Source organism: Haliotis asinina, chromosome 6 (genome assembly GCF_037392515.1).
Source record: "Haliotis asinina isolate JCU_RB_2024 chromosome 6, JCU_Hal_asi_v2, whole genome shotgun sequence".
Lineage (NCBI taxonomy): Eukaryota > Metazoa > Mollusca > Gastropoda > Lepetellida > Haliotidae > Haliotis > Haliotis asinina.
The window spans coordinates 28,615,614-28,641,893 of NC_090285.1; the positions used below are offsets into that span (position 1 = coordinate 28,615,614).

General features: G+C 39.9%; 1 protein-coding gene across 1 annotated transcript in view; it reads right to left on the minus strand.

The window, feature by feature from the left end:
* Positions 1-11,046: 11,046 nt before the first annotated feature.
* Positions 11,047-26,280, minus strand: part of LOC137287784 (nuclear receptor subfamily 2 group E member 1-like) — a 43,396-nt gene continuing 28,162 nt past the window's right edge. Inside the window, exons 2-4 of the mRNA XM_067820172.1 lie at positions 12,056-12,136; positions 11,665-11,826; positions 11,047-11,471 (exon numbers count right to left, since the gene is read on the minus strand). Of these exons, the coding sequence (XP_067676273.1) occupies positions 11,047-11,471; positions 11,665-11,826; positions 12,056-12,136 (668 nt within the window). The remainder of the gene's footprint in view (positions 11,472-11,664; positions 11,827-12,055; positions 12,137-26,280) is intronic.

A 26,280-nucleotide genomic window follows, 5' to 3' on the forward strand; every position in this document is an offset into this window, starting at 1 on the left:
TGACTTTAAATTTTAACTCACTCTCCAGTAACTTTCAGAAGCCATTGAGTTTAAACACTGGAACAATCGAGGCAAATGTTATGTTTTCGGATGAATGAAGGTTCACTTTGGACTTCATTGATACGTACGAGTATGTTGACGTCATGACTTTTACAACAGAGTAATCTCTTAGTAATGATGTGGGACAGAATTACCATGACTGGCAGAACACATTGACATGTTATTCTCGGCCGTGCCACTGGTGTCATTCGCGTGCTGACATGGACATCGTTTTGTGTGACAGCGGATGAGTTCTCACAATTTGAGAACATAATCACTTTTCCATGGCAAAGCACTCAGTCAAGACCTGTTCCCCATGCAACATGTCTGAGTCGTCCTTGAATTTTGACATTTCATTGTATTTGACGTGAAGGAGTTAGGGGCTTTGGCCAATTGTCTAATCAGGTCCATGGTCATCTGACGTTCAACGACTAATGCAACCCTTTTCTTATATGGATTGCCATTGGCTTGCCGTATGCTCGCAACATGAAATATCCCCTACTTTTTTGAAAGGGATTGTGCTTGTTGTATTATCAGATTAATATTCGAAGTATTTGTCAATGCGAAATATACAACATTTCATGTGCAACATCAGTTTACCAAATATCTTATCACTCACACAAACAGTTAAAGAGTTTCGACATTTCCAGTCAAACAGATAATCATTCCATACAATGAAATGAAAACATTCGAGAAGGTTCTCAGCATATATTTAACTGATTTCATCACGGTGTTAGAAAACACTTATTCGACATATCGACGGCGTAACTAAATGTGTTAAAGGACAGTGAATTAAGATGCCATTATTTAACAGGTTGGAGTAGATCAGTGCTGCAAAGAGGTTACGGGTGGTTCAGACAATCAGGCTGGTTCAGCTCATTACCATCTCATGCAACAAGGCCCGTTTATACAAAATTGTTTATACAAAATTTGACATAACATAACCCTTTTGGCATGTTCAAACTGTTAAGTGATATTCTGCTAAAACACGTCAGCTGTGCAGACCCATGCACAGAAAGCGGTGGCTCATGGGTTAATCTGGTGATACTGACCCCTGATTTCTGTACGTCTCCAACTGATTGTGACGGACCGAACCATTCTGACCAAATCTGGTAGACAGCTGCAGCAAATCATGTCAAATTCGCTGGATTATAACACCCCCGTATCCTCGGTCTTTGCAGCTTGGAGATCCGCTGCAGTACAAGATCGTCCTTGTTGACAATCCGTGGTGGGTGAGGAGAGGGGGTGCTGAACCACATCCTTTACGATATGGCTTCCCAACACCACGATTCCAAACGAAGACACATAGACTCTAACAACTCCTCATCTGATGAGAGTACGCCCTCCCGATCAGACTACTGCCTACGCTTTCTGATCACTGAATCTTGTGACAAGCAACCTTTGCAACCGAGCTCTTTTGCAATCTCCAAAGGTATCGCTGGTATCTGCGGAGAGGTTGTCAATCTCACTGAGCTCCGATCCCGCTCACTCCTATTAGGATGTACTCCGAGACAATAATCCTTAAATCTGTCAAATATGCAGGAATTTGTCACTATCAAGGTTTCAGTCTCATGGTACTAAACCCTTAACTCGCGTAGAGGCATTGTACGGGACAGAGCTCGATGCCGGTCTGACATAACTGAAGAACAAACAGTCCGGAGCTCTCACAGCAGACCATCACAGCCGTAAAACGATTCACTTTCAAGAAGGACGGTGTTGCTCAACGAACAAACACCTATGGCTTTACCTTCCTGACTCGATTAAAGCTGGATATTGCAGCATTGGTGTGGAGATGTACGTAACCAATCCACTCCGATGCTAGAACTGTCAAACATTTGGACACTGATCCAAGTCCAGTCATTCCTCTGCTGTTTGCTACCGTTGTGCTGACAAACATGAGGGCAATGTCTGTACTAAGGAATTAAAGCGCTCAAATTGCGGCGGTAACCATATGGCCCCCTCCAAGTCTCGTCTAGTGTGGCAACGTGAATCAGAAATCCTACAGATCAAACATAAAGAAAACATCTCATTTTATGAAGCTAAGAAGATGGTTGCAAGTTTAACTGTAACCCCTTCAACCACCTCCTTCTCTTCTGCCGTATCTCGACCTTCAGCTGGTACTGCAACTATCTAATGCCAGACCGATCTGCGATGGGTCACATCCTCTCCGCTCATCTCAATAAAGAAAACCCCTCTGAATCACAGCCATTGGTTCTGGATAAGTGTGCGCCCGGAAAAGAAAGAAAAGAAACTGTGGAAACTAACGCAGCTCGAGCAACTGCCAAACCCCAAGATCACCTCTCCTTTAGAGGTCCCTAACTGAGGTCAATAACTCCTTTGAGGTTATTCCATATCCACCTGAAACCAATAGGAGTACTTCAAAGGCTTCCTCACAGTCACGTGACCGATCACCAGTGGAAGACCATGAATTCATAACACATGATGCAATTGCAGACGACTTAAGAATAATTTTGAAGTTACTGATCTTAAATCACCTGCTTTTTGACTGAAAGAAACTAACATAAAAAGAACTGATAAATTTGACATCCGTCGTTACCTAATTGATGGTCACCCATGGAAAGCCACGTCCTCGTGGTGGGTTCTGGGTAACGCTGAGTCCTCGCAAAGCCCCCGTTGTGGACCCGTGAGCATATTTGGTTCACTAAACCTGTTAGCTGGCAGACATGTCGGAACTAGATATATTCTCCGAGATGAAGGATCACAATGTACTTTATGTTAAACGTTTCTCAACCCGTACAAAAGACACAACCATTCAAACAAACACATACCTGTCTTCTTTTCTCTACCTAATGCACCAAAATCATTGCAGGCAGGTTATTGTAACCTCTATGTTGAGACCTCTTAGGTGGTTCAGATGTCAAAAATTTGGGCACGATGTAAATACTTGCACATTGTTGTGTGTGCTCACTGCAGTGAAACGACTCACACAACAGAAGACTGTGACAATAATGTAACAAAAATGTACTAACTGCAAAGGGGAACACCAATCATTCTCAAAGGACTATCCTATTTGGAAAGAGCAAATCAATACATTAAAATTTACACAGAATGTTAGTTTTGCAGACGCAAAGAAACTGGTACAAAGCTCAGAACAAACACAAAGCTATGCTTCCATTGCCAGAAATTGCCGAGGACTGTGGGCAAATTTGAATGAACTGCAGCTTTTAAGCCAGGATTTATAATCCTGTCCACAGGAACCTTTTCAAAACAGACAGATACTATTGACCTCCGTCATTTAATTATTTTGCACCTTGGGATGATAGGGCGTGGAGTGGAGGATCACCAACACAGCAAAATGTTATACATAACTCAATTGCGCTTAAAACAAATCCCCAAGCCATAGCAGTAACACCTTACATTACAAGTTGCATTTATACTTTGTTCATTGCATATTCCACCTTCATCCACTGTCCAGTTAACTGATCTACAAGCTCTTTACAATGAATTACCTAAACCCGTTATGATCATGAGCGATCTAAATGGCCACAACCCACTCGGGGATGGTACTACTACTATGTAGCACGAAAGGTAAATTACTGGAGGACCTTCTTTCAAATAATGATCACTGTATTTACAATAACGGGTCGCATACATATTTAACTCCTGGTACAGGGACATATGCAGCTGTTGATGTATCGATTACTGACTCCAAACGTTTAGATGAATTTAAATGGTTGGTCCACGATGACCTGTGTGGTAGCGACCATTTCCCTACAATTCTAAAACCTGTGACCTATCTGATGTTTCGCTAAAAAACTCTTCCTCTTCTAATTATGTGCCTAAGTTCCAACAATATAAGAACAAACAACAAGAAAAGGGACCTATTAATTTCCAGTCGGATAATGGGGAATATTATAATTAACTTAAAAATTAATGAATTTTTCATTCATGACCTTCATACTGCTCAAGCTCACGATACAACAGGACTGATAACTCCTGATGCACTTCCCAGAATCCTACCTAGAAACTCTTTTAGTTATTTTTTTGTCTCAATTTATAGCTAATTTTTCAAATGAAAGACACTCTCAAGTCCTAGTGGGGTCTACTCAAACGATTGTGGTGCAGAGGGTGAATGTTTTTCAAACCGCTCTTCGCCTCCATTATCTCTGCCAGTTTCCGGTTCAAGGCAGTGAAGGAACAGGTTATCATTATCTGGAATACGTAAAGAGTTACCTACCCTGCTTCACACGACAGCTACGCCAGAAGTGTTTTTATTGTAGAATAAATGCTACAAAAGATCTAACAATAATGACGACAAATAAACCCCAACAGGTTCATGATGAAATTACACAATATGGTATTTCTTTATAATTTGTGCTTATTCTTGTTCCTTCACTCCGTGGCACCCGTGGCGAACCACCTCCTCGTGGTGGGTGCTGGGTAACGCCAAGAGGTCGCCAACACCCCCGTTGTGGACCCGGGGGCATATTTGATCCCCTAACCTGTTGGCCGTGGGTTGCGGCCCTGTGTCAGTGTAGGAAGAGATCCTGGTGGTTGAGGGCAATAGGGGCCTGCAACTATGTTCCTGTTGCCTTATACACCACTTTGGCCCTGACTTCACCTAGACGGGAGGTTGAATGGGCCCGGTTCAACCAATCGGCTGGTCATGCCAAGCCCTGTGCATGGATTATACTTATATTTATCATTGCACAAATATCATTTGAAATTGGTGTACTTTGGTCTTGGCGTTATTGTGTAAAACATTTTTTATTTTGAATTATGTCGTTCTGAACTTTGCCTAGAGTCGTATGCTCAGAAGGCGGTGGCTCATGGGCCAATCTGGTGGAATTATTAATCTTTTGATTCTTCTGCTGGAGTATACCATCCGGGTATCCTTGGTGCTGTAAGCTGGAGGCCCGCTTGCTTTAGTATTGTCCTTGTGATACTCCGTGGTGGAGGGTGGGGGGGGGGGGGGGGGGGAGCTCGGATGACGAACCAATATACCAGTAATCATGGATTACCAAACCCCTAACAAAAAACCCAAACGTCAGCTGGAAAATGATGATCAGCGTCGACCCTTTATACAAACTGATCACTGGGCACGTGTTTTGAGACCCTTGACAAGACTCCTTTGAAATCAAATCCCTTTGCAATTTCAAAAGACATCTCTGGCATTACAGTTGAGGTGAAAGATATCAAACGCTTGCGATCAGGTTCACTGCTGATTGAATGTAGCAGAAAACAACAAGCTACCAATCTGTTATCAACTGATATATTTGTCGGAGTCCCTGTATTAGTTTCTGCCCACAGAACACAGAATACAAGCAAAGGTATAGTTCGAGACCGTGAGCGTCTTCTAGCAGACATGACTGAGCTCGATATAATGTCCGAGATGAAACGTTTCATAACACGGAAAAATAATGAGACTGTCCAAACCAACACAGATCTGTTTCCATTTTCAGCTCCAACTGCCCCCAAAGTCAATCAAAGCAGGTTACTGCAATCTGAATGTTGACTTATATATTCCAAATCTCTGCGCTGCTTTAAGTGTCAAAAGTATGGACATGGTGTTAATACTTTGTCTGTTACATGTGCTCACTGTGCTGAGAATACACATGTAACTGAAGATTGTGACAGTGTTCACAAAAAAATGTGCAAACTGTTGAGGAAATCATTCATCCTGTTCGAAAGAATGTCCCATTTGGAAAAGGCAAATGTAAATTAACAAAATCAAATTTTCCAGGAACGTCAGTTTTGCTGAAGCAAGAAAGATTGTACAATCTACTGAGCACACTGAAACGTACGCCTCTGTCACAAAAAACATCTGAAACCTTATCAAAAGGAACAACTACGCCAGCACTAACTTCGTGAAGCTCATGTCCGACTGACCTGACATGGGTAAATTCAGATATTCCTCAGTCTATCTCTCCTGATCTTCCACAGTCTATCTCAGAACAGTCTACTCAGACAGAGACAGCTCAGTCTACGCAAAAGATCGTATCTCCTTCGACTACAACTCCTTCACAGTTTGATAGAAACGATAAACAAACTGTAAAAGCGAAATTCAAGACAAGGCCAGACACTTCGAAATCAAATCGAGCACCAAAGGGGTCAGGTAATAAAATCAAATCGTCTAACAAGTTTGGATCACTTGAGGAAATGGCCGTATCGGATCACATCCATCCCAGGGCACATAGCTAGTCGCTCCCAAAGAAAGCGCGGGGTAGATCCCCAATCAACCCACCCAAACGATAATGTCTTCCAGAACTATAGTACAGTGGAACTGTAGAGGATTAAAGACAAATTTTAATGAGTTACATCTTTTAGTTCAAGACCTGGCACCATCAGTATTTTGTCTGCAGGGAACTCATTTGAAACAGATTGATAATTTTAATCTCCGTCAGTTCGATGCATATCACTCTTTCTCTCCTCCAGGTGACTGGCGGATCTTCAATCCTCGTTCAGCAAAATGTTATTCATAGCTAACACTTAAAACTGATCTTCAAGCCGTTGCAATGAGACTCACTCTTCATATTGCATTTACAATATGCTCACTCTCTTAACCTGTCTGATCTTTAAGCTCTCTATGATCAACTTCCGAAAACCCTACATTATAATGGGTGATCTCAATGGCCATAATCTACTCAGGGGTGGTACAAATACTAACACACACTAAGGGTAAAACACTGGAAGATTTTATTTCCAATAATGATTTGTGTTTATGCAATGATGGTTCGAGCACTTATCTGCATCCTGCAACCGGTACCTACTCTTCTCTGGATTTATCTCTTACAGACTCTACTGCACTCAATGAGTTTGAATGGTCAGTCCACAATCACCTCTGTGGAAGTGATCACTTTCCAACGTTACTGTCAGAAATATTTCTAACTGATTCGCCATCTTACATAAGATGGATTTTTTCCAAAGCAGATTGGTCCTTATTTCAAATTTTATGCACATTTAAACTACGACCCGAATGTTTTTTGGATATGGCTGATCCTATTCACGCGTTTTCCGACGTTTTAACTGAAATTGCTGATGAGTGCATACCAAGGTCCTCTACAGCTGCACATGTACAGAAGCCATGGTTTAATGCAGACTGCAAAAATACTAGAAAAGCGAGGGAAAAGGCAGAGAAATATTTCCGTCATCACCCAACTGTCCACAATTTAAATAAATTTAAAATAATAAATGCGAAGGCACGTCATACCTTCAAGCAAAACAAACGGCAATCTTGGAGAAACTATATTTCCAAAATAAATTCACGCACGCCTATGTCTAAGGTGTGGAACATGATTCAGAGAATAAAAGGCAAAGGTTCAAAATCAGCCGATCACCATCTTAAAGACGGTGATAATTTAAGAACTGACACATCTAAAATTGCAAATAAAATTGGTGAAACTCTTGCCAAAAATTCATCATCATCAAATTATAAAAGCAAAACTTAATTTTGATTCCAATGACGGTGAAGATTATAATGAAGTGTTTTCATTACATGAGTTATATACAGCTCTTGAGCAAGCTCATGACACTGCAGCGGGTGATGACAACATACATTATCAGCTATTGAAACACTTGCCTGAACCATGTCTTATGGCACTTTTAGATATATGTGACCAAATATGGACGTCTGGGGAATTTCCTCCATTCTTGGCGTAATGCCATTGTAGTCCCAATACCAAAACCTGGATCACACAGATCCGTCGAATTACGGCCGATATCTCTCACTAGCTGTGTCTTTCAAACCATGGAACGTATGGTGAACAACAGATGAACTTGGTATCTTGAAACCAATAACCTGATCACTAATATTCAGTGTTGTTTCAGGAAAAATCGCAGTACCATTGATCATTTGGTACGTTTAGAATCCTTCGTTAAAAATGCTATAGTAAATAAACAGCATGCTGTATCGATTTTCTTTCATCTCGAGAAAGCTTGTGATACGACGTGGAAGCATGGCATTTTGAAGGATTTACATGATTTTGGGTAGAAAGGCCGTCTGCCTCTTTTTATAAGACAGGCAATTTCAAGTCCGAGTGGGTTCAACTCTGTCTGATCATTACAATCAGGATCAGGGTGTCCTTCGAGGCAGTATTTTGTCTGTCACTTTATTTAGTATTAAAATCAACAGTTTAAAGGATTCAATTGATGGATCACTTTTTGTGGATGATTTTAATATCCCCTGTCGTGGTAAAAATATGCATACTATTGAACGGCAGTTGCAGCTGTGTTTGAACAAAATAAATTAATGGTGTCTTGAAAACGGCTTTAAATTTTCTAAATCCAAAACTAATTGTATACACTTTTGTAGAAAATATAAGCCATATAAGGACCCTGAACTATCTTTAAATGGCACTCCCATCAAAGTTGTAGGGGAGGCTAAGTTCTTGGGTTTAGTTTTCTATTCTCATTTCACCTTCTTACCGCACATCAAATACCTTAAAACAAAATGCCTGAAGGCATTAGATCTGTTGAAAGTTGTTTCCAACTCAAAGTGGGGCTCCATCGTATATGGTGGAGCCTGCAAAAGCAACCTTAAACTTCTTGATTCTGTCCACCATCAGGGCTTAAGACTTTGTCTTGGGTCTTTCAGAATTTCACCTATTGACAGTCTTTACATTGAGGCCGATGAACCATCTCTTACACAACGTCGTATAAAATTATCCTTACAATACATTACTAAATTACACTCTAATGAATCTAACCCTGCATATAACTGTGTGTTCAATCCACTTCATGAGGATTTGTACGACAAGAAGTCTTCTCTTGATCCACCTCTAGGGCACAGAATTAAACCCTTTCTTTCTTCGGTCGGCATTCAGCTGGAAAATATAGCTCCCTCGCGTCTTCTTTCTTCTCCTCCTTGGCAATTGGTTAGGTCACAAGTTGACCTAACAATAACTACATTTAAAAAATCAGAAACGAATGAATTACAATATAAACAAGAATATAATCAATTGAAACATAAATATAGCAATTAGAAATCCTTATTTACAGATGCGTCCAAGGAGGATGGTGCAGTGGCTTGTGCCACTGTCATTGGATCCAGAACAATATCTTCTAGATTACCAGATAATAGTTCTATTTTCACAGCAGAAGCTAAAGCCATACTAACAGCTCTTAAATACATTCAAAGACACCCTAAACATAAACAGTATATCATATTTTCAGATTCCCTCTTTTGCCTTCAGGCTATTAAAAATATGTCTGGTAAACATCCACTTTTAATAGAAATTATCGAAATGTATACTGGTCAATATGGCATCGTGTTTTGGTGGTTACCAAGCCACGTAGGCATTTCTGGGAACACAATGGTCGATCTTGCAGCCAAGGCAGCTCTCAACAAGTCTGTGACACTACTTCTTATTCCGTACTCTGATTGTAAAGCTACAATTAGATTGTATATCTGTGAACTGATGCTAAGGAAGTGGGACACCCAAGTGGGCATTAATACATTACATGCAATAAAACCCTATATTGGGTATACCCACTTGGGTTGTCAGTCCAGATTTGAAGAGGTCATTTTACAGCGATGTCGTATTGGCCATACGAGATACACTCACGAATATCTATGGAAAGGTGAGGATCCTCCATTCTGCATCCCTTGTGATGAAAGAATCAAGCATATCCTGCTTGACTGTGTTGAGTATTCCATCACAAGGGATCAGTATTTTAATTCAGAAACTATGAATGATCTTTTTAGTAATGTTACTCCTCGTTTAATTGTTGCATTTTTAAAAGAATCAGATTTGCTGAATGAATTGTAAATAGATAAATATTTTATGATTGGAAGATTATTTTAGTAACTCAAATCGTTAGTGGCTGTTCCCTCAAAGGGGGTTGAAGTTCTGTAAAATAATCGTCCTCCTGAGAGGGTACATAAGTCCCAAAACATTTTATATAAATTTAAGTTTTTCAGTTTTTTTCAAGTTTTTAATCGTAGAATAAATGTCCTTTTACTGTATGGCTAGATTTGTCTAAACTGGTAACAGCTGAAGGGATGATGTAAATCCAACTAGGGCCCATGCAGGAAGCAAATGTACTGTAAGTCCCCATGGGCCTTGATATGGTGATCTACCTTCGGTTGTTGGCAACCCATAGCTCATTTTTATATTGTATTGTCCTCTCTGGATACATTGTCTTAGGTCTAATCACTAGTTTTACACTTTACTCTGTGATATTCTACTTATTTCTACTGTCCTTTCTTAACAGGTTTTTACATTGTATGTGCTATTGATTTATATGTATTTTTTTGTAATTACTCGTTCTCGTCACGATATGGCTGCAATATTGCAGATGTGACGTTAAATATTAACTCACTCACTCATACCTTCACTCCGTTGAACTAGAAGCTGTCAGGGGTAATGGAGGCGAAGAACCATGTGAATACCACGAGTTGCGTTTAAAATGTTGAATAAAACACATTTCAAAATGTTGGAAATCTGAGAGCACAGCCTCGTAAGGAAATGGGAGTGTACCTTTGATGGTATCGATATTTTATTTTGACGTGAAAAATATTTTTTGAACCGAAGAGAGGAAAGTGCGTTGCCAACCTTTGCTCGCTTCGCTGGCTTATAAGAAGACTGGTCATGTTCTCTACGTTGCGCAACCCCATTTGCGCTACAGTTTGCCTGCGAGTGACTAATCCACATATTTTATGTTTTGAAAGAAACAGCTTCATTTAATAAGCCACTTTCAGGTTTAGCAATGCATTATCCTCCATATTTCTAAAGGTAAATCATGTACTCCATCATAAACAGTGAAACCAAATATGAACTGGATTTTTAAGGCAGAGCAGCAACCGACTGACGGGTCATGTACATGTAGCACATTTAGGAGGATCAAATCCTCCTTGCCTAGGCCCACCACGGAGATTATTATTTAGGAAAGAGTAATTATATGGTTATTAACCAGGGAGATGACGAGAAAGTGAGAGAGACAAGCAGAACTAAAACTACAGCAATTTTCAGAAATGTAGCCCTAAACCACTGATACAAAACGGCATTGTCCTATTGGTGACGAAATGTAGAGTTTCAAAGTAGTGGTCTAATATAGTTGGGGAGAATTAAGAATATAGCAAACCTGATCATTGTCGGAGAGTACCAGGAAAGCAGGAATCTGTTTCACCCAGCTGATAATGGTGAAAAGAAGTCGTGCCATGACCTCCTGCCACACGTCCAGTTGTAAAGACATTATTGATGTCATCAGTGGAGGTGATGTGAACGCTGAAGGGGCATGTAAACGCATCATCTCAGGCGGAAGTTCACCAGCGTATCCCATTACAACCATGGGGTGGTCAGGTCTGAGACTGAACTTGTGGAACGAGTCCACTTCAAACTTGACTGCCGCAGACGGAGTGGGGTTTGACAGACTTAGATCAATAGGTCGGTCTTGAGAGTGACTGTGGAGGGATACACACATTTCTGGGGACTTCATCTTGGGTTTTCTGGGGCCACGCTCGTGCTGGACCGCTGTCATGGCACAAAACACATATATACTTTATCATATCTGATAGTACTAAGTAGTAAGAAATACAATACCTTCAAGTATAGTCGTGTATTACGTCACAGCTTGCATCATACATGCATAGATATAGTCATTGGGTTGCATTTTTTCTTAAAAATACCAGAAGCATACTGTCTCTAATGGTTAATGGCATCCTACCGTCTTTGTTCATTTCTGAGTCAAAACACTTGTTTAGCCTGCATGCTCTACATTGGTTGCGGTGTGTCTTGTCTATGGGACACATGCCCTTCATCTCTCCCTGGGCCTTGCAAGTGTACACACGGTTCTTGTGTATACTGCGCTTGAAGAAACCGGAGCAGCCTGCAAAAGTTCAAAACTGAAAATGAAAGTCATGTGATGTCAGATTTGAAAGTTGAGACGTCAGGTGTTTAACGAATTTCTACAAAAGTAAGGATCAATATTATTATTGATAGTGTTGGAAACACATTACCATACAGGTATAGGATATTTTGTTTCTTGTCAAACATTTGCAAATGTTTTGCGGATATACCAGTTTTGATCAGCTGGTGTAAGATGCCAACATTCGTACCGTCACAGCTGTAGATTCCATAGTGTTTACCGGAACTGCGGTCGCCGCACACACGACATGGGATGTCAAGCAATCGGTCACCTTGAAAAAGGGAACCCACTTTATCAAATGACACAAAACATGGAAGAAGCTTGTGTTGTCATATAAGTGGAATATTGCTGGTCGCTGCATTATGCACCATGTGGATAAACAACTGTTATATCCTACTCATCACAGTATGAGACATTACCTCTGTTACAGATAAGAATATAACAGATCTGTAGATATGAGGTAAAGGTGTTTTCCTTCTTCTCCGTCGACTCTTTCATGTTAATGTTGCCGATCTGAGGCTAAATATTAACTCAATCACTCAATCTTGTAATGTTAATTCCACTATTTGATTGAAGATAATCATGAAACTATAATCTCTCTGCCATTGTGTGTTACACCGAAACCGAATTTGGTTACATCGAGTACTCTAGCACACGATATATACTGAATCACTTGCATATACGAATGTTGTATCAAACAAATAAAAGCCTGGTTGCTTTGAATTTTCTGGAAAATAAACAACCACATTCCGTCAATGTCGACAGTGATAAGTAGGATCCTAAATCGAAGGGTTTGTGGTTTTCAAAGGAGACACATCATCAGCAACGGCAATATATGTGCAAGGAAAACTACGTCTGCTCGCGAGATAATAAGAAATTAGTTTTCTTACACAGAAATCAAAGTTGAGTTGTTCAATAAACCTCCACTGGGTATTCTCCCTTCAACTATTTCCGCATTCCTGAATGCGTATTCACCATCGGCTATGGCCATCTGTATATTCTCGCCACACACCAGTTTTGGTTGAGGGAAGGTTAAAGGACATTAATTGACTGAGCCAAGTCACGTGATCAGGACGCGCACTGACAGGACGTCACAGTCGAGGGAAATGAAAGGTGGGTGTTTTCTTATGTAGAAAACCTTTAAAAAAACCCACAAAAGTGAAGTTTGATGAATTAATGAATGTATGACGTGCTGTCCTGAATAGACAGACAGTACCTGTCAACCCAGTTTGAATTGAGTGCGTCTTTTGTTAAACCTTTGTAAATAACTATTCAACTCTGTCCTGACTCGGAAAGTTGATGTTTATGTGATATTTCATGGTAGCATAGTAAAAGGAAAAGCTGTCATGAAATATCACATTAACATCAACTCCAAACGTACCGACACCCCTCCTCAAGAGAGACACCTGCATCTACCTTAAGAGACACCTATCTCCTTCTCAGGAGCAGCAAGAATAGTTCAGGTTCTAGATTCCCTCCAATGTTCTCGTGGTCGGAGCCAGTGGCTGTGGAAATTCTGTGTTTACCTCTCACGTGATCCAAAATCAGCCTACCCTCACTGTTTAATGTTATACTCAATGGCAGCAACTATATCAGAACATCAGCGAGCATCTGCCGCGTGTGACCTTTGTACAGGGAATTCTTTATGATATCTTGGATGAGGATTACTTTGATGCTGGCCAAAGGAACGTATCGTGTTGGACGATTTCCTTCCCGAAGCAGAGCACGACCAGCGTATATCGCGGGTGTTTACTCAAACCTCCCATCACAAAAATGTATTGATCTTTCTCTTGGTATAAAATCTGTTTTCGAGAGATAAAGAATCGAACGCAGGAATGATTTGATAGAAGACTGAAACTGAGATGGGGACATCTTCTGCTTAATACTCTCATCTTTGCGGTGGAATATACCAAGTACTTTAAAGAGGCACCTCTGTTTCAAGTGAGTGAGTGAGTGAGTTCATATTTATCGTCATATCGGCAATATTACAGCCATATCGTGAAGAGAACAAGTAATAATGACATTGCAAAATGAATGAATGTAAGAAACTAAAACCCTGTTGACGAAGAACACTAAAACCACTAGTAAATATCACAGATATCCATTTAAGATTGGTAACTAAATCTAAAACAGTTTAACTATAGATGACAATACAATATGAAAATGGGCTATAGATTGCCAGAACTGAAGGTACATCACCACACTTGGGACCATGGGGACTTACATTACTTTTGCTACCTGCATGGACCCTAGCTGGATGTACACAATCCCCTCAGTCGCTAGCAATTTAGGCCCATCTAGCCAGGTAGTTAAAAGGACACATATACTACGATTAAAAAGGCGAAGAGTTTGAATTGACTTTGAATGTTTGTGGACGTACGTACCCTCTCAGGAGGACAATAATTTTACAGTACTTTAACCCCCCCTCGAGGATACAGCCACTAACAACCTTAGTTATCAATTTAAACCTCCAATCATAAAATACTTATCTATTTACAAGTCTGATATCAAATCTAATTCTTTTCAAAAAGCAAGAATTACATGAGAACTTATGTTACTAAGAAGATCCTTCATAGTTCGGGATTTGACATATTTATCCTTTGTTATGGGATATTCGACACAGTCAAGCAAGACATGCTTGACCGTGATTATTTCATCACAAGGGATGCAGAATGGAGAATCCTCACCTTTCAATAGATGTTCATGAGTATATCTCGTATGGCCAATACAACATCGCTGCATGATGAACTCTTCAAATCTGAACTGACAACCCAAGTAGGTATAACCAATACAAGGTTTTATTGTATGTAATTTATTAAAACTCACTTGGGTGTCCCACTTCTTCTGCATCAGATCACAGATATAAGATTTAATAGTAGCTTTATAATCAGAGTATGGAATAAGAAGTGGTGTCACAGATTTGTTGAGTGCTGCCTTGGCTGCAAGATCGGCCATTGTGTTCTCAGAAATGCCTACGTGGCTTGGTAACCACCAAAAGACGATGTCGTATTGGCCAGTAGCAAGATCATTATGCAATTCAATTATTTCTATTAAAAGTGGATGTTTACAAGAAATGTATTTAATAGTATGAAGGCAAGAAAGAGAGTTCGAATAGATTATATACTGTTTATGTTTAGGGTGTCATTGAACATATTTAAGAGCCGTTAATATGTCGTTTGCTTCAGCTGTGAAAATAGAGCTGCAATCTGGTAATCTAGAAGATATTGTTCTGGATCCAATGACAGTGGCACAAGCTACTTCGCCTCCGCCCTTGGACCCATCTGTAAGTATAGGTTTGTAATTGCTATATTTAATTTTGAATTGATTATATTCTTGTTAATATTGTAATTGATTAGTTTCTGACTTAAAGTGTGTGAGAGTAAAATCAACTTATGGCCGCTCTAGTTGCCAAGGAGGAGAAGAAAGCAAACGCGAAGGAGATATAGTCTCCAGGTCAATGCCAGCACCAGAAAGGAATGGTTTAACTCGATAAGATTTCTTAGTATATAAATCCTCATAGATGGGATTAAAGACACAGTTAAAAGCAGGGTTAGACTTGTTAGAAAAAACGTTTTGTAATATATTGTACGGATAATTTTGTACGGCGTTGTGAAAGAGCTGGTTCATCTGCCTCGACGTAAAGACTGTCCACGGGAGAAGTTCTAAAGGATCCGAGACAAAGTCGAAAACCTAGGCGGTGGACAGAATCCAATAGTCTTAAGTTGCTTTTACAGGTTTCCCCCATATACGATGGACCCATAATCAAGCTTTGAGCGGACCAATGATCTATATAGGTGAAGGAGGGTAGCTTGATCACCTCCCAATTTTGAATTGGAAACAACTTCAAGCGCCTTCAGTGCCTTCAAGCAATTAGGTTTTAGATAATTAATGTGTGGAAGAAATGTTAAATGAGAATCGAAAATTATACCCAAGAACTTGGCTTCCTTGACCACTTTGATGGAAGTGCCATTTAGAAAGAGTTCTGGGTCCTTATGTGGCTCATATTTTCTACAAAAGTGTAGACAGGTTTTGACTGAGAAAATTTAAATTCATTTTCGAGACACCATTTATTTATTTTGTTTTTAAACACAACTGTCGTTGCCGTTCAATAGTATGCATATTTTTACTGCGACAAGAAATATTAAAATCATCCACGAAAAGCGATCCATCAATTGAATCATTAAAAACCTTTGATATACTGTAACAGTTAATCTTAATGCTAAAGAGTGTGACAGAAAAAATACTGCCTTGTAGAACAAGGCAGATCCTGATTATAATGATCAGATAGGGTTGAACCCACTCGGACCTGAAATTGTCTGTCATTTAAAAAGTTGGATATAAATTGAGGCAAACGACCTCGTAATCTAAAGTGATGTAAATCTTTTGAAATTCCATGTTTCCAGGTTGTGTCATACGCTTTTTCTAAATCGAAAATGATTGACACTGCAATGTTTATTATTTATGGCATTTTTAATAAAAGATTTTACACGCACTAAATTATCGATAGTACTTCTGTTTTTACGGAAACCGCATTGTATATCGGTTATTGGTTTCCAAGTACCAAACAAGTCGATTATTTATCATGCGTTCCATGGTCTTGCAAACACAGCTAGTTAGTGAAATGGGCCTAAAATTAGAAGGATTAGTATGATCACGTCCAGGGATCACGTTTAGGGATGGGAACAATAATGGCATCACGCCACGACGAAGGGAATTTTCCACTTGTCCAAATGTTATAAAAAATATATAGCCAGTGTCTCCGGCAAGCGTTTCAGGAGTTGATAATGTATAATATCAGCTCCAGAAGCAGTATCGTGAGTCTGATCAAACGCAGTGTGAAGTTCATGTATCGAAAATGTGTCATTGTAGTCTTCTCCATTATCTGAATTGAAATTAATAGGTGTCTTTTCCTGCTGTTTTTGATATTTTTGGAATTCAGGTACATAATTAGACGAGGAAGAGTGTTTGGCCAACGTTTCACCAAGTTAATTTGCATCTGATTTACTAGTCAATAATTGGTTCCCATCTTTCAGATGACTGATGCTAGCTTTCGATCCCTTACCCTTGATTTTCTGGATCGTATTCCACACATTTGATATCGGCGTGCGCGAATTAATTTTTAAGACATAGTTTTGCAAAGAGTGGCGTTTCCTTTGTTTGAAAGAACGCCGAGCCTTGGCGTTCAAAATGTTAAATTTATCTAAATTGTGGACCATAGGATGGCGACGAATGTAATCTTCGGCTTTCTTCCGTGCCTTCCTAGCCTGTTTGCATTTATCTGTAAACCATTTTATCTGTAAACCATTTTGTATGTGAGGAATTGAAGAGGACTTTGGGATACATTCGTCATCTATGGTATTTAGCTTATCTGAAAAACATTTGATGGCATCAGGAATATCATTGAAAAGTTCAGGTTTAAGTTGTTCAGCGCAGAGAATTTCATACAGAGGCCAGTTAGCCTTTTAAAAATTCCATCTTGATGATGGCGGAACGTCAGATGGATTCACAGGTTTTAGTATTTTTGGGAAATGGTCACTTCCACAGAGGTCGTCATGGACTGACCATTCAAATTCATTAGAAGGTAACGCTTGCACTTCTGCAGATAGCCGTGTAGGAGCCGATGTTCTAGCCCGCGTATAGTCCGTTTGACAACCTACGGAAGTACATGAAACAGGTTTGGATTGAGAGACCTGAGCCGAAGCAGAAACAGTGGTAGCGAATGACACGTTTCGCTTATGTTTCACGCGAGAAATTTTCGACTGCAACTTCCAGTGAGGACATTCCGTGGATGAAGATGGATGACAACCCGAACAGATTACACAAACAGGTGTTTTACTGCACAGGCTACTGTCTTCGCATGGTTCAGCACATCTTTGGCATGCAACTGGATTGTCGCAAGACTTACATCCGTAATCATATTTCTGGCAAGCATAGCATCTTAATGGATTGAGGATAAAAGTGTCAACCCTTAGTCTACAATAACCTGCTTTCAGCGATTGCGGGTGCTCTGGCAGACAAAATGTAAAGAGGTATGTGTTTGTTTGGAAAATGTCATTATTTCTTTTAGCAGTGAATAGTTTGACATGAGTAACGCCTTGAGAATGTAATTCTGTGACAATGTCACCCTCACTCATGTCTGAAAGACAACGTCCATTATCATGATCGATGCTTTTGCTGTGATTTAATGTCCTGTGAGGGGTCACTTCTACAGGAACATTAGCTAAAGACTTGGTTGCTCTTAGAATCTTTGACTGGATTTCTTTCCTGCAAACGATATCGATAAGCAGGGAACCAAATCGCAACATTTTGATTTCTTTCACTTCTCCAGCCTAACCTTCTATGCCCTTTGATACAGCAAAGGGATTCAACTTGAGAGGACCACCATCAGGTGCACACATTACAAGGAATCGAGGCCAGTTATTGGGGTTGGTGAAAGTTATTTGATCTTCATCCTCAGAAGACAACGAATCATCAGATTCGTGTATACGTTTTTTAAGTCGGGGTGCCATGAAATATATATGATTCACCCTCCTAGTTCCCGACCCACCACGGAGTGCCAACAGGGACGATGCTTCATGTCTGCGGGTCTCCAGTACACGACATCAAGGATGCTAGGAGGGTATGCTCGAGCAGGAAAATATCTTTAAAAGATAGATCCCATCAGATCTATTTAGACTCTAGGCAAATTAATTACGGCAAATTTCAAATCAAGTAATGTTTGAGAGACCAAAAGAGCCGTGTCCTAAAATTAACAACAGAGCTCAGAATATAAGTTGTGCAAATACAAGTAATGCAGAGGGCTCGACATGACCAGCCGATAGGTTGAACCGGGCCGATTCAAACACCCCTTTAGGTGAATTCAGGGCCAAAGCGGTGTGCTAGGCAATAGGAGCACGGTTGCAGACCCCTTTTGCCCTCAACCATGAGGATCCCCTCCTCCACCGACACAGGGCCGCTACCCACGGCAAACGGGTTGGTGGACCAAATATGCCCCCGGGTCCACAACGGGGAGTCGGCGAGCACTTATCCAGCACCCACCACGAGGAGATGGCTCGCCACGGGTGCCCACCTCTGTTTCAAAACATGTTATACAGCCTAGGAGATATGAATCTTTCCACGGAGCAATCCGTTCTCAAAAATATAATAAAACTCTCCTGAAACTCAAGATGAAAGCAATCCTGCCTTTCGTAGATATACCGGAAATCGAAAGTGGCATCGTAGCGTCGCAGAGGATAACGACGGTGATGTTGAGGTGGGGGTCGTGGTGGTGTGGGATGGGGAAGAATGTTGAAGGACATAACTAGACTGCACGTCTAGATTGATTCTAGATCCCATGAACTGAGGCGTTTGAACGATGAGAAACGCCGGACTTCCCTCTATGTGAGGGGAGTTGTGAAACTGGGACCTCCTGGAGGGAAATCGTTAAAGGCAGTGGATAAAACATAGACTATAGACAATCATTTAACCTTATAACAGATTAGGGAAGGCGAACTGGATATTCAACAGTGCGAAATATGTTACAAACATGTACTTACTGTTTAAACACTCATGCCTTGAAGCAGCAGCAGTGTATATAGAGTGACTGTGCTCTTGACTTTCATGTTCCAGAGTGAACCCTACTGTCCATTCGCATATCACAGCTTTGTATTGAACCGATGACTTGAATCAATACAGGATGTAAATGAATTGCTTGTTTTGTCAGTTTTTGCATAGTATATAACCTTCATATACCTCGATGATAACATGTGTCGTCCCTAGAAAGACATCGACGTACATTTAATAGATCTACGAACGTCCAATTCATACCAATACATCTAAAAAGAAATGCAATCAAGTAAAGTTCAATCGCGCATTTTTACATGGATTTACTTTACAGGGATGAATGCATTCCGCACAAACGCTACGCCCTCCTGTTATCAATGTGTAGCTGTTTACAATCTGAAAATATTTTATGTCAACCGTAGACAAGTGCGATTTCATTCCTCAAAAATCTGTTATTTACGACGTGTTTAGAAATAGAAACTGGTAACCACCCTCATAGTAATGTTTCACGAAGTGGTTAGAGCCGTCATTGATCTATTGAAAAGTGTCATACAAACACGCACATACATTCCTACATCATTCAATTGTATTAAATACCGGTTACAATAACTACACACACACACACACACACACACACACACACACACACACACACACACACACACAGAGAGAGAGAGAGAGAGAGAGAGAGAGAGAGCAAAACTAATGTTGAATGAGGTAGATATAAATCATGTAACTCAAATGTACAACACATTTTCTCTAACCTATCATAAATATGGTACACATGATTGGGAAGCCTGCACCAGCAGGCGCGAGGCCTGTATGTTGACATTGTTTTGGGCAGTCAGGTGCTTATATCTGCTTCACACTAGGATGATACCCATGTATAACCGAGGAGTATTCACAAGCAGACTGTTTATTTCTAGGAGACTGCTCTGGTTGTTGACATGAAACACGTTCGTCACCTCTAAAATTTCTTACAGATTGTGTTTTACTGCCACAACAAATTTAGCTGCATGGGAACCACCGAATTTTCAAAACATCAATCTGTGTGAAACAGTAAAACTAACCAGACTATCATATATGCAAATAGTAAATGCAACAGTAAAAACTGGTCATGAAATCTAAAATATTTAGCTAGAGAAGACGATACAATATAAAAAACAGGCTATAGATCGCCAACAACTGAAGGTAGATCACCATACTAGGGTCCATGGGGACTTACATTACTTTTGGTACCTGCATAGACCCTAGCTGGACTTATATCATCCCATCAGCCAAACTTCAAATGACAAAAATGCTACATTTAGATGGAAAATTTCAGTTACTAATCTAAATTACCAATAATAAAATATGTTTCTATTTACATATCATTTAACTAATGTAATTCTTTTAAAAATGCAATAATTAAAAAAGAGCTTGTATTATTAAAAAGGTCCTTTATTGATCCTGGTTTTTATCCCTTGTGATGGAATATTCAACATGCTTGACTGTGATTTTTCCATCACAAGGGATACAGAACGGAGGATCCTCATCTTAGGGTAGGTAGATTTAGCTGACATTTATCACACCCAAAATACTTCTATTAAAAAGTATGGTTGAGCAAATCTGACTTGGAAAGTTCTGGGACCGGAGAAATCAACACAGTCAAGCAGGACATGACTGACCGTGGTTTTATCATCAAAAGGGATTAATAGGTATATTTGTATAGGAGAAAACACGAGGGGCGGATTTCCCGACCCCGATGCTTTTACATTGTCTACCAAAACCGAGGAGAAGTGTTTTCTCTAACATATATACCGTCAATGATGGGTAATTACTATGTAGATGATCATTTAATGAGAGGAAGCTACGCAACAATAACTGAAGCATGCGTAAAATGAATTTAATGGCAGTAACTATAAGTAGATAATTCAACCCCACCACCGTCTGCTTAGGAATCTGAAACTTGCGGTTCTAATCCCTCTTTCAATAACATATGTATTGTGAGTTTAATCTTGAACGTTACTGGCACCTGTGAAGAGCCACCTCCTCGTGTTTGGTGCTGGGTAATGCTCAGTGCTGTTGTCCCGTGTGGATCCGGGACAGAATGTATCCACAACAGCCCATTGCTGGTCCTAAGAGGCGACCGAATTGGACAACCTGTTTGCCGTGGGTTGCGTCCCGTGTCGGTGGAGGACGGTAGTCTGGTGGTTGAGGGCACTGGCAGCATGAATCGTGTTCCTTTCTGCTCCACACACCCTTACTTCACCTAGACGGGTGGTAGAATCGGCCCGATTCTATCAATCGGCTGGTCACGCCAAACCCTGTGCTACAACTCTGTAACGCCAAGCCCTGTGCTACAACTCTGTAGTGTTGCACAAAAATTTGAGAATTATAGGTTGATATTTTTTACCCTTGGCGAAACGGAATTTGGAAAAAGTTACTGTCTATTATTGCCTAGAGTCGTATGCCAGAAGGCAGTGGCTCATGGGCCAATCTGGTGGAATCATTAATCTTTTAAGTTTTCTACTGGAGTATATCAATATCATCTGAGTATCCTTGGTGCTACAAGTCGGAGATCCGCTTGTTTTTAGCATTGTCTTTGTGATACTCTGTGGTGGGTGGGGAGCTCGGATGATGAACTATTCAACCATAACCATGGCTTCTCAAATCCCCATTACAAAGAAAAAGCGTCCACCTGACAATGATCCAGATGATAACGACCAAGGACAGTCCACTTCCATTGCTTACTGTCCACGTTTTGTCATGATTGAGACTCAAGATAACAGCAGACTAAAGTTGAACCCTTTTGCGATACAGAAAGGCATACAAGGAATTGCCAGTGACGTTAAAAATGTCAGACGTTTACGTTCAGGTGCATTGTTCGTTGAGTGCAACAGAAGACAAGAGACAACTAACCTGATGTCTACCACCACATTCGTCGGCATTCAAATGTCGGTATCTCCTCATAGGACACTTAACACAACCAAAGGAATCATCAGGGATAGAAATCGATTATTCGCCGACATGTCTGAATCTGATATTGTTTCAGAAATGAAAGATCACGGGGTCACATATGTTAAGCGTTTTACCACACGTAAAAACCAGGAGACCATTCAGACTAACACGTATCTGCTTTTATTTCTTCTCCAACAGCTCCCAGATCAGTAAAGGCAGGCTATTGTCACATCAATGTAGACACCTACATACCCAATCCTTTAAGGTGTTTTAAATGTCAGAAGTTTGGTCATGGTGTCAGTACTTGCACATTGTCTGTTGTGTGTGCTCACGGTGGTGAGAAGACACACACAACAGAAGATTGTGGAAGTACTTACAGGAAATGCACCAATTGTTTGGGAGACCATTCCTCTTTCTCTAAAGAATACTCGGTTTGGAAGCTACAGATGAAAATAAATAAAATTAAATTTACTCAAAATATCAGTTATGCCGAGACCAAACATCTTGTCCACAGAACCGAATGAAGAAGAAACACATGCTTCAAAAACCAAAATACCATCTGAGATGATTAATAAAGCACCTAAATCATCATCAGGCTGTCAAACAAATTTGACCTGGGTGAAAAACGATTCTCCACAGGCTTTCGCACCAGCAGCATCCTGTCAGACTGATGAAACTCTTCCTGGTAAGTCAACCAGCGACAAATTGTGATGATGATACATCATCTCAGTCTATCACAAGATCTCAATCGTTGTCTACTGCACAACAAATTAATAAAGGTCAAAGTAAACCTAAACATGATTCTTCAAAAAACAAAGTGGTAGAGCCCCAAAAGGGTCCGACAATAAAATCAAACTTTATAAAAAGTATGGATCACTTGAGGCCATGGACGTGTCTGAAAATGTCCATTCTAGGGCACAAAGCTTGTCGCCCTCCAAAAAAGTGCGGGGAAGATCCCTAACAAATCCCCCGAAAAGATAGTTTATTCCAATAATGTCATACAGTGGAACTGTAGAGGACTTCGGCCTAATTATGATGAATTTCAGTTATTAATCCAGGAGTGTTCGACGTCAGCAATCTGTCTACAAGTGACTTATTTAAAGCAGACAGATCCTTTCTATCTACGTCGTTTCAGTGCTTATCATTATTTCTCACCGCCAGTTGACACAGCCACTGGAGGATCTTCAATCCTAGTCAAACAGAATGTTATCCATAGCCCTATTATACTTACTTTTAATCTTCAAGCAGTTGCAGTGCGCCTCACATTACACGTTGCATTTACATTATGCTTTTTGTATATCTCACCGTCTTCAACCATTCAGAGGACTGATCTTTAAACTTTATATGACCAACTACCAAAACCTTGTATTATTATGAGAGACTTAAATGGCCACAAATCACTCTGGGGTGGTACAACTACAGATGGCAAAGGTAAATTATTGGAAGGGTTCTGTTCAGATAATGATTTATGCATATATAATGACGGTTCTAACACCTATTTACATCCTGGTACAGGGACTTATTCTGCACTTCATTTGTCAATCACAGACTCCAACCTATTGAATGAATTTGAATGGTCAGTTCACAGTGACCTCTGTGGAAGTGACCACTTTCCTACAGTTCTAACACCTGTGAACCCATCTGATAATACCCCTTTAATAACACTAACTGGCCTTTGTATCAAAATATGTGTTGTAGCAGAATTAAACCTGCCATTTTTCTAGAAAGTCCTGATGCTATAAAGGATTTCTCCGGTGAACTAATTATCATTGCTGATGAGTGTATCCCCAGATCTTCTGCAATTCCACACCTTCGAAAACCTTGGTTCAGTGATGCGTGCAAAAAAGCTAGGAAGGCAAGGAAAAAAGCAGAACATTATTTTCGTCGCCATCCTATGGTGCATGATTTAAACAAATTTAAAATTTTAAATGCTAAAGCGCGGCATACTTTATAACAAGAACAAACGCCAATCTTGGCAAAATTATGTATCCAAAATAAATTCTCGGACACCCATGTCCAAGGTATGGAACATGGTTCAGAAAATTAAAGGTAAAGGTACTAAATCTAGTGTCCAAAATCTTAAACATGGAGATCAATTACTTACAGATAAATCAGATATAGCAAATAAACTAGGTGAAACCCTCACTAAACACTCTTCCTCTTCTAATTATGTACCTAAATTCCTGCAATATCAAAAACAACTAGAAAAGGAAACTACTAATTTCAATTCAGATAATGGGGAAGATTATAATGAAATATTTTCTATTCATGAACTCCATACTGCTCTTGATCAAGCTCATGACACGGCTACAGGGGCTGATGACATACATTAACAACTCCTGAAGCACTTACCAGAATCCTGTTTAGCGACGCTCTTATATATACTTGATGATATTTGGACTTTCGGGAAATTTCCTTCTTCATGGCGTGACGCTATAGTAGTACCAATACCTAAACCTGGACGTGATGATACGGATCCATAAAGATAAATAGTTTATCAAAAGTTTTAAACGATTCAATTGATGGATCGTTATTTGTGGATGATTTTAATATTTCCTGTCGTGGGCAAAACATGCATACTATTGAACGGCACCTGTAGCTGTGTTTAAACAAAATAAATAAATAAATGGTGTCTTGAAAGCGGTTTTAAATTTTCTAAATCCAAAAGTAATTGTATACGTTTTTGTACAAAATATAAGCCACTTAAGGACCCAAAAGTATCTCTAGATGGTATTCCCATCAAAGTTGTAAAGGAAGCCAAGTTCTTGGGCCTAATCTTTGACTCCCACTTAACATTTCTGCCTTATATTACGTCCCTTAAAACTAAATGCCTGAAGGCTCTAGACTTGTTGACAGTTGTTTCTAACTCAAAGTAGGGAGGGGATTAAGCGACCCTCTTACACCTGTATCGATCACTGGTCCGTTCAAAACTTGATTATGGCTCCATCGTTAATGGTAGAGCTTGTAAAAGCAACCTTAAACTTCTTGATTCTGTCCATCACCAAGGATTAAGACTTTCTCTTGGGTCCTTTAGAACTTCACCTGTTGACAGACTGTATGTCGAGGCTGATGAACCATCTCTTGAGCATCGACGTATAAAATTAGCTTTACAGTATGTGACAAAACTATATTCCAGTCAGTCAAACCCTGCATATAACTGTGTTTTCAGTTGTCTGTATGAGGATTTATACAGTAAGAAATCCTCTGTTGTTCCTCCTTCAGCCGGCATTGAGCTGGAATATATAGCTCCTTCCCGTCTTTTTTCTTCTCCTCCTTGGCAATTGGTTAGGCCACAAGTACACCTAACATTAACTACATTTAAAAAATCAGAAACTAATCAGTTACAATATAAACAAGAATATAATCAATTAAAACATAAATATCGCAATTATAAATCCTTCTTTACAGATTTGTCCACGGACGTTGGCGCACCACTGGATACACAACAATATCTTCTACATTACCAGACAACAGTTCTATTTTTACAGCTGAAGCTAATGCCATATTAACGGTTGTTAAATATATTCAAAGACACCCTAAACATAATCAGTATATAATCTATTCCGACTCCCTCTCTTGCCTTCAGGGTATTAAAAATATTTCTTGTAAACATCCAATTTTAATTGACATTATTGAATTGTATAATAATCTTGCTACTTGCGACATCGTCTTCTGTTGGTTACCCAGTCATGTAGCCATTTCTGGTAACGCAATGGCCGATCTTGCTGCTAAGACACCACTTCTTATCCCATACACCGATTATAAAGCTACCATTAGATCTTATATCCGTGATCTGATGCAGAAGATGTGGGACACCCAAGTGGGTATAAATAAATTACATGAAATAAAACCGTGTATTGGTTGCATCTACTTGGGCTGTCAATCCAGATTTGAGGAGATTTTACGACGATGCCGTATTGGCGCAGATTTGAA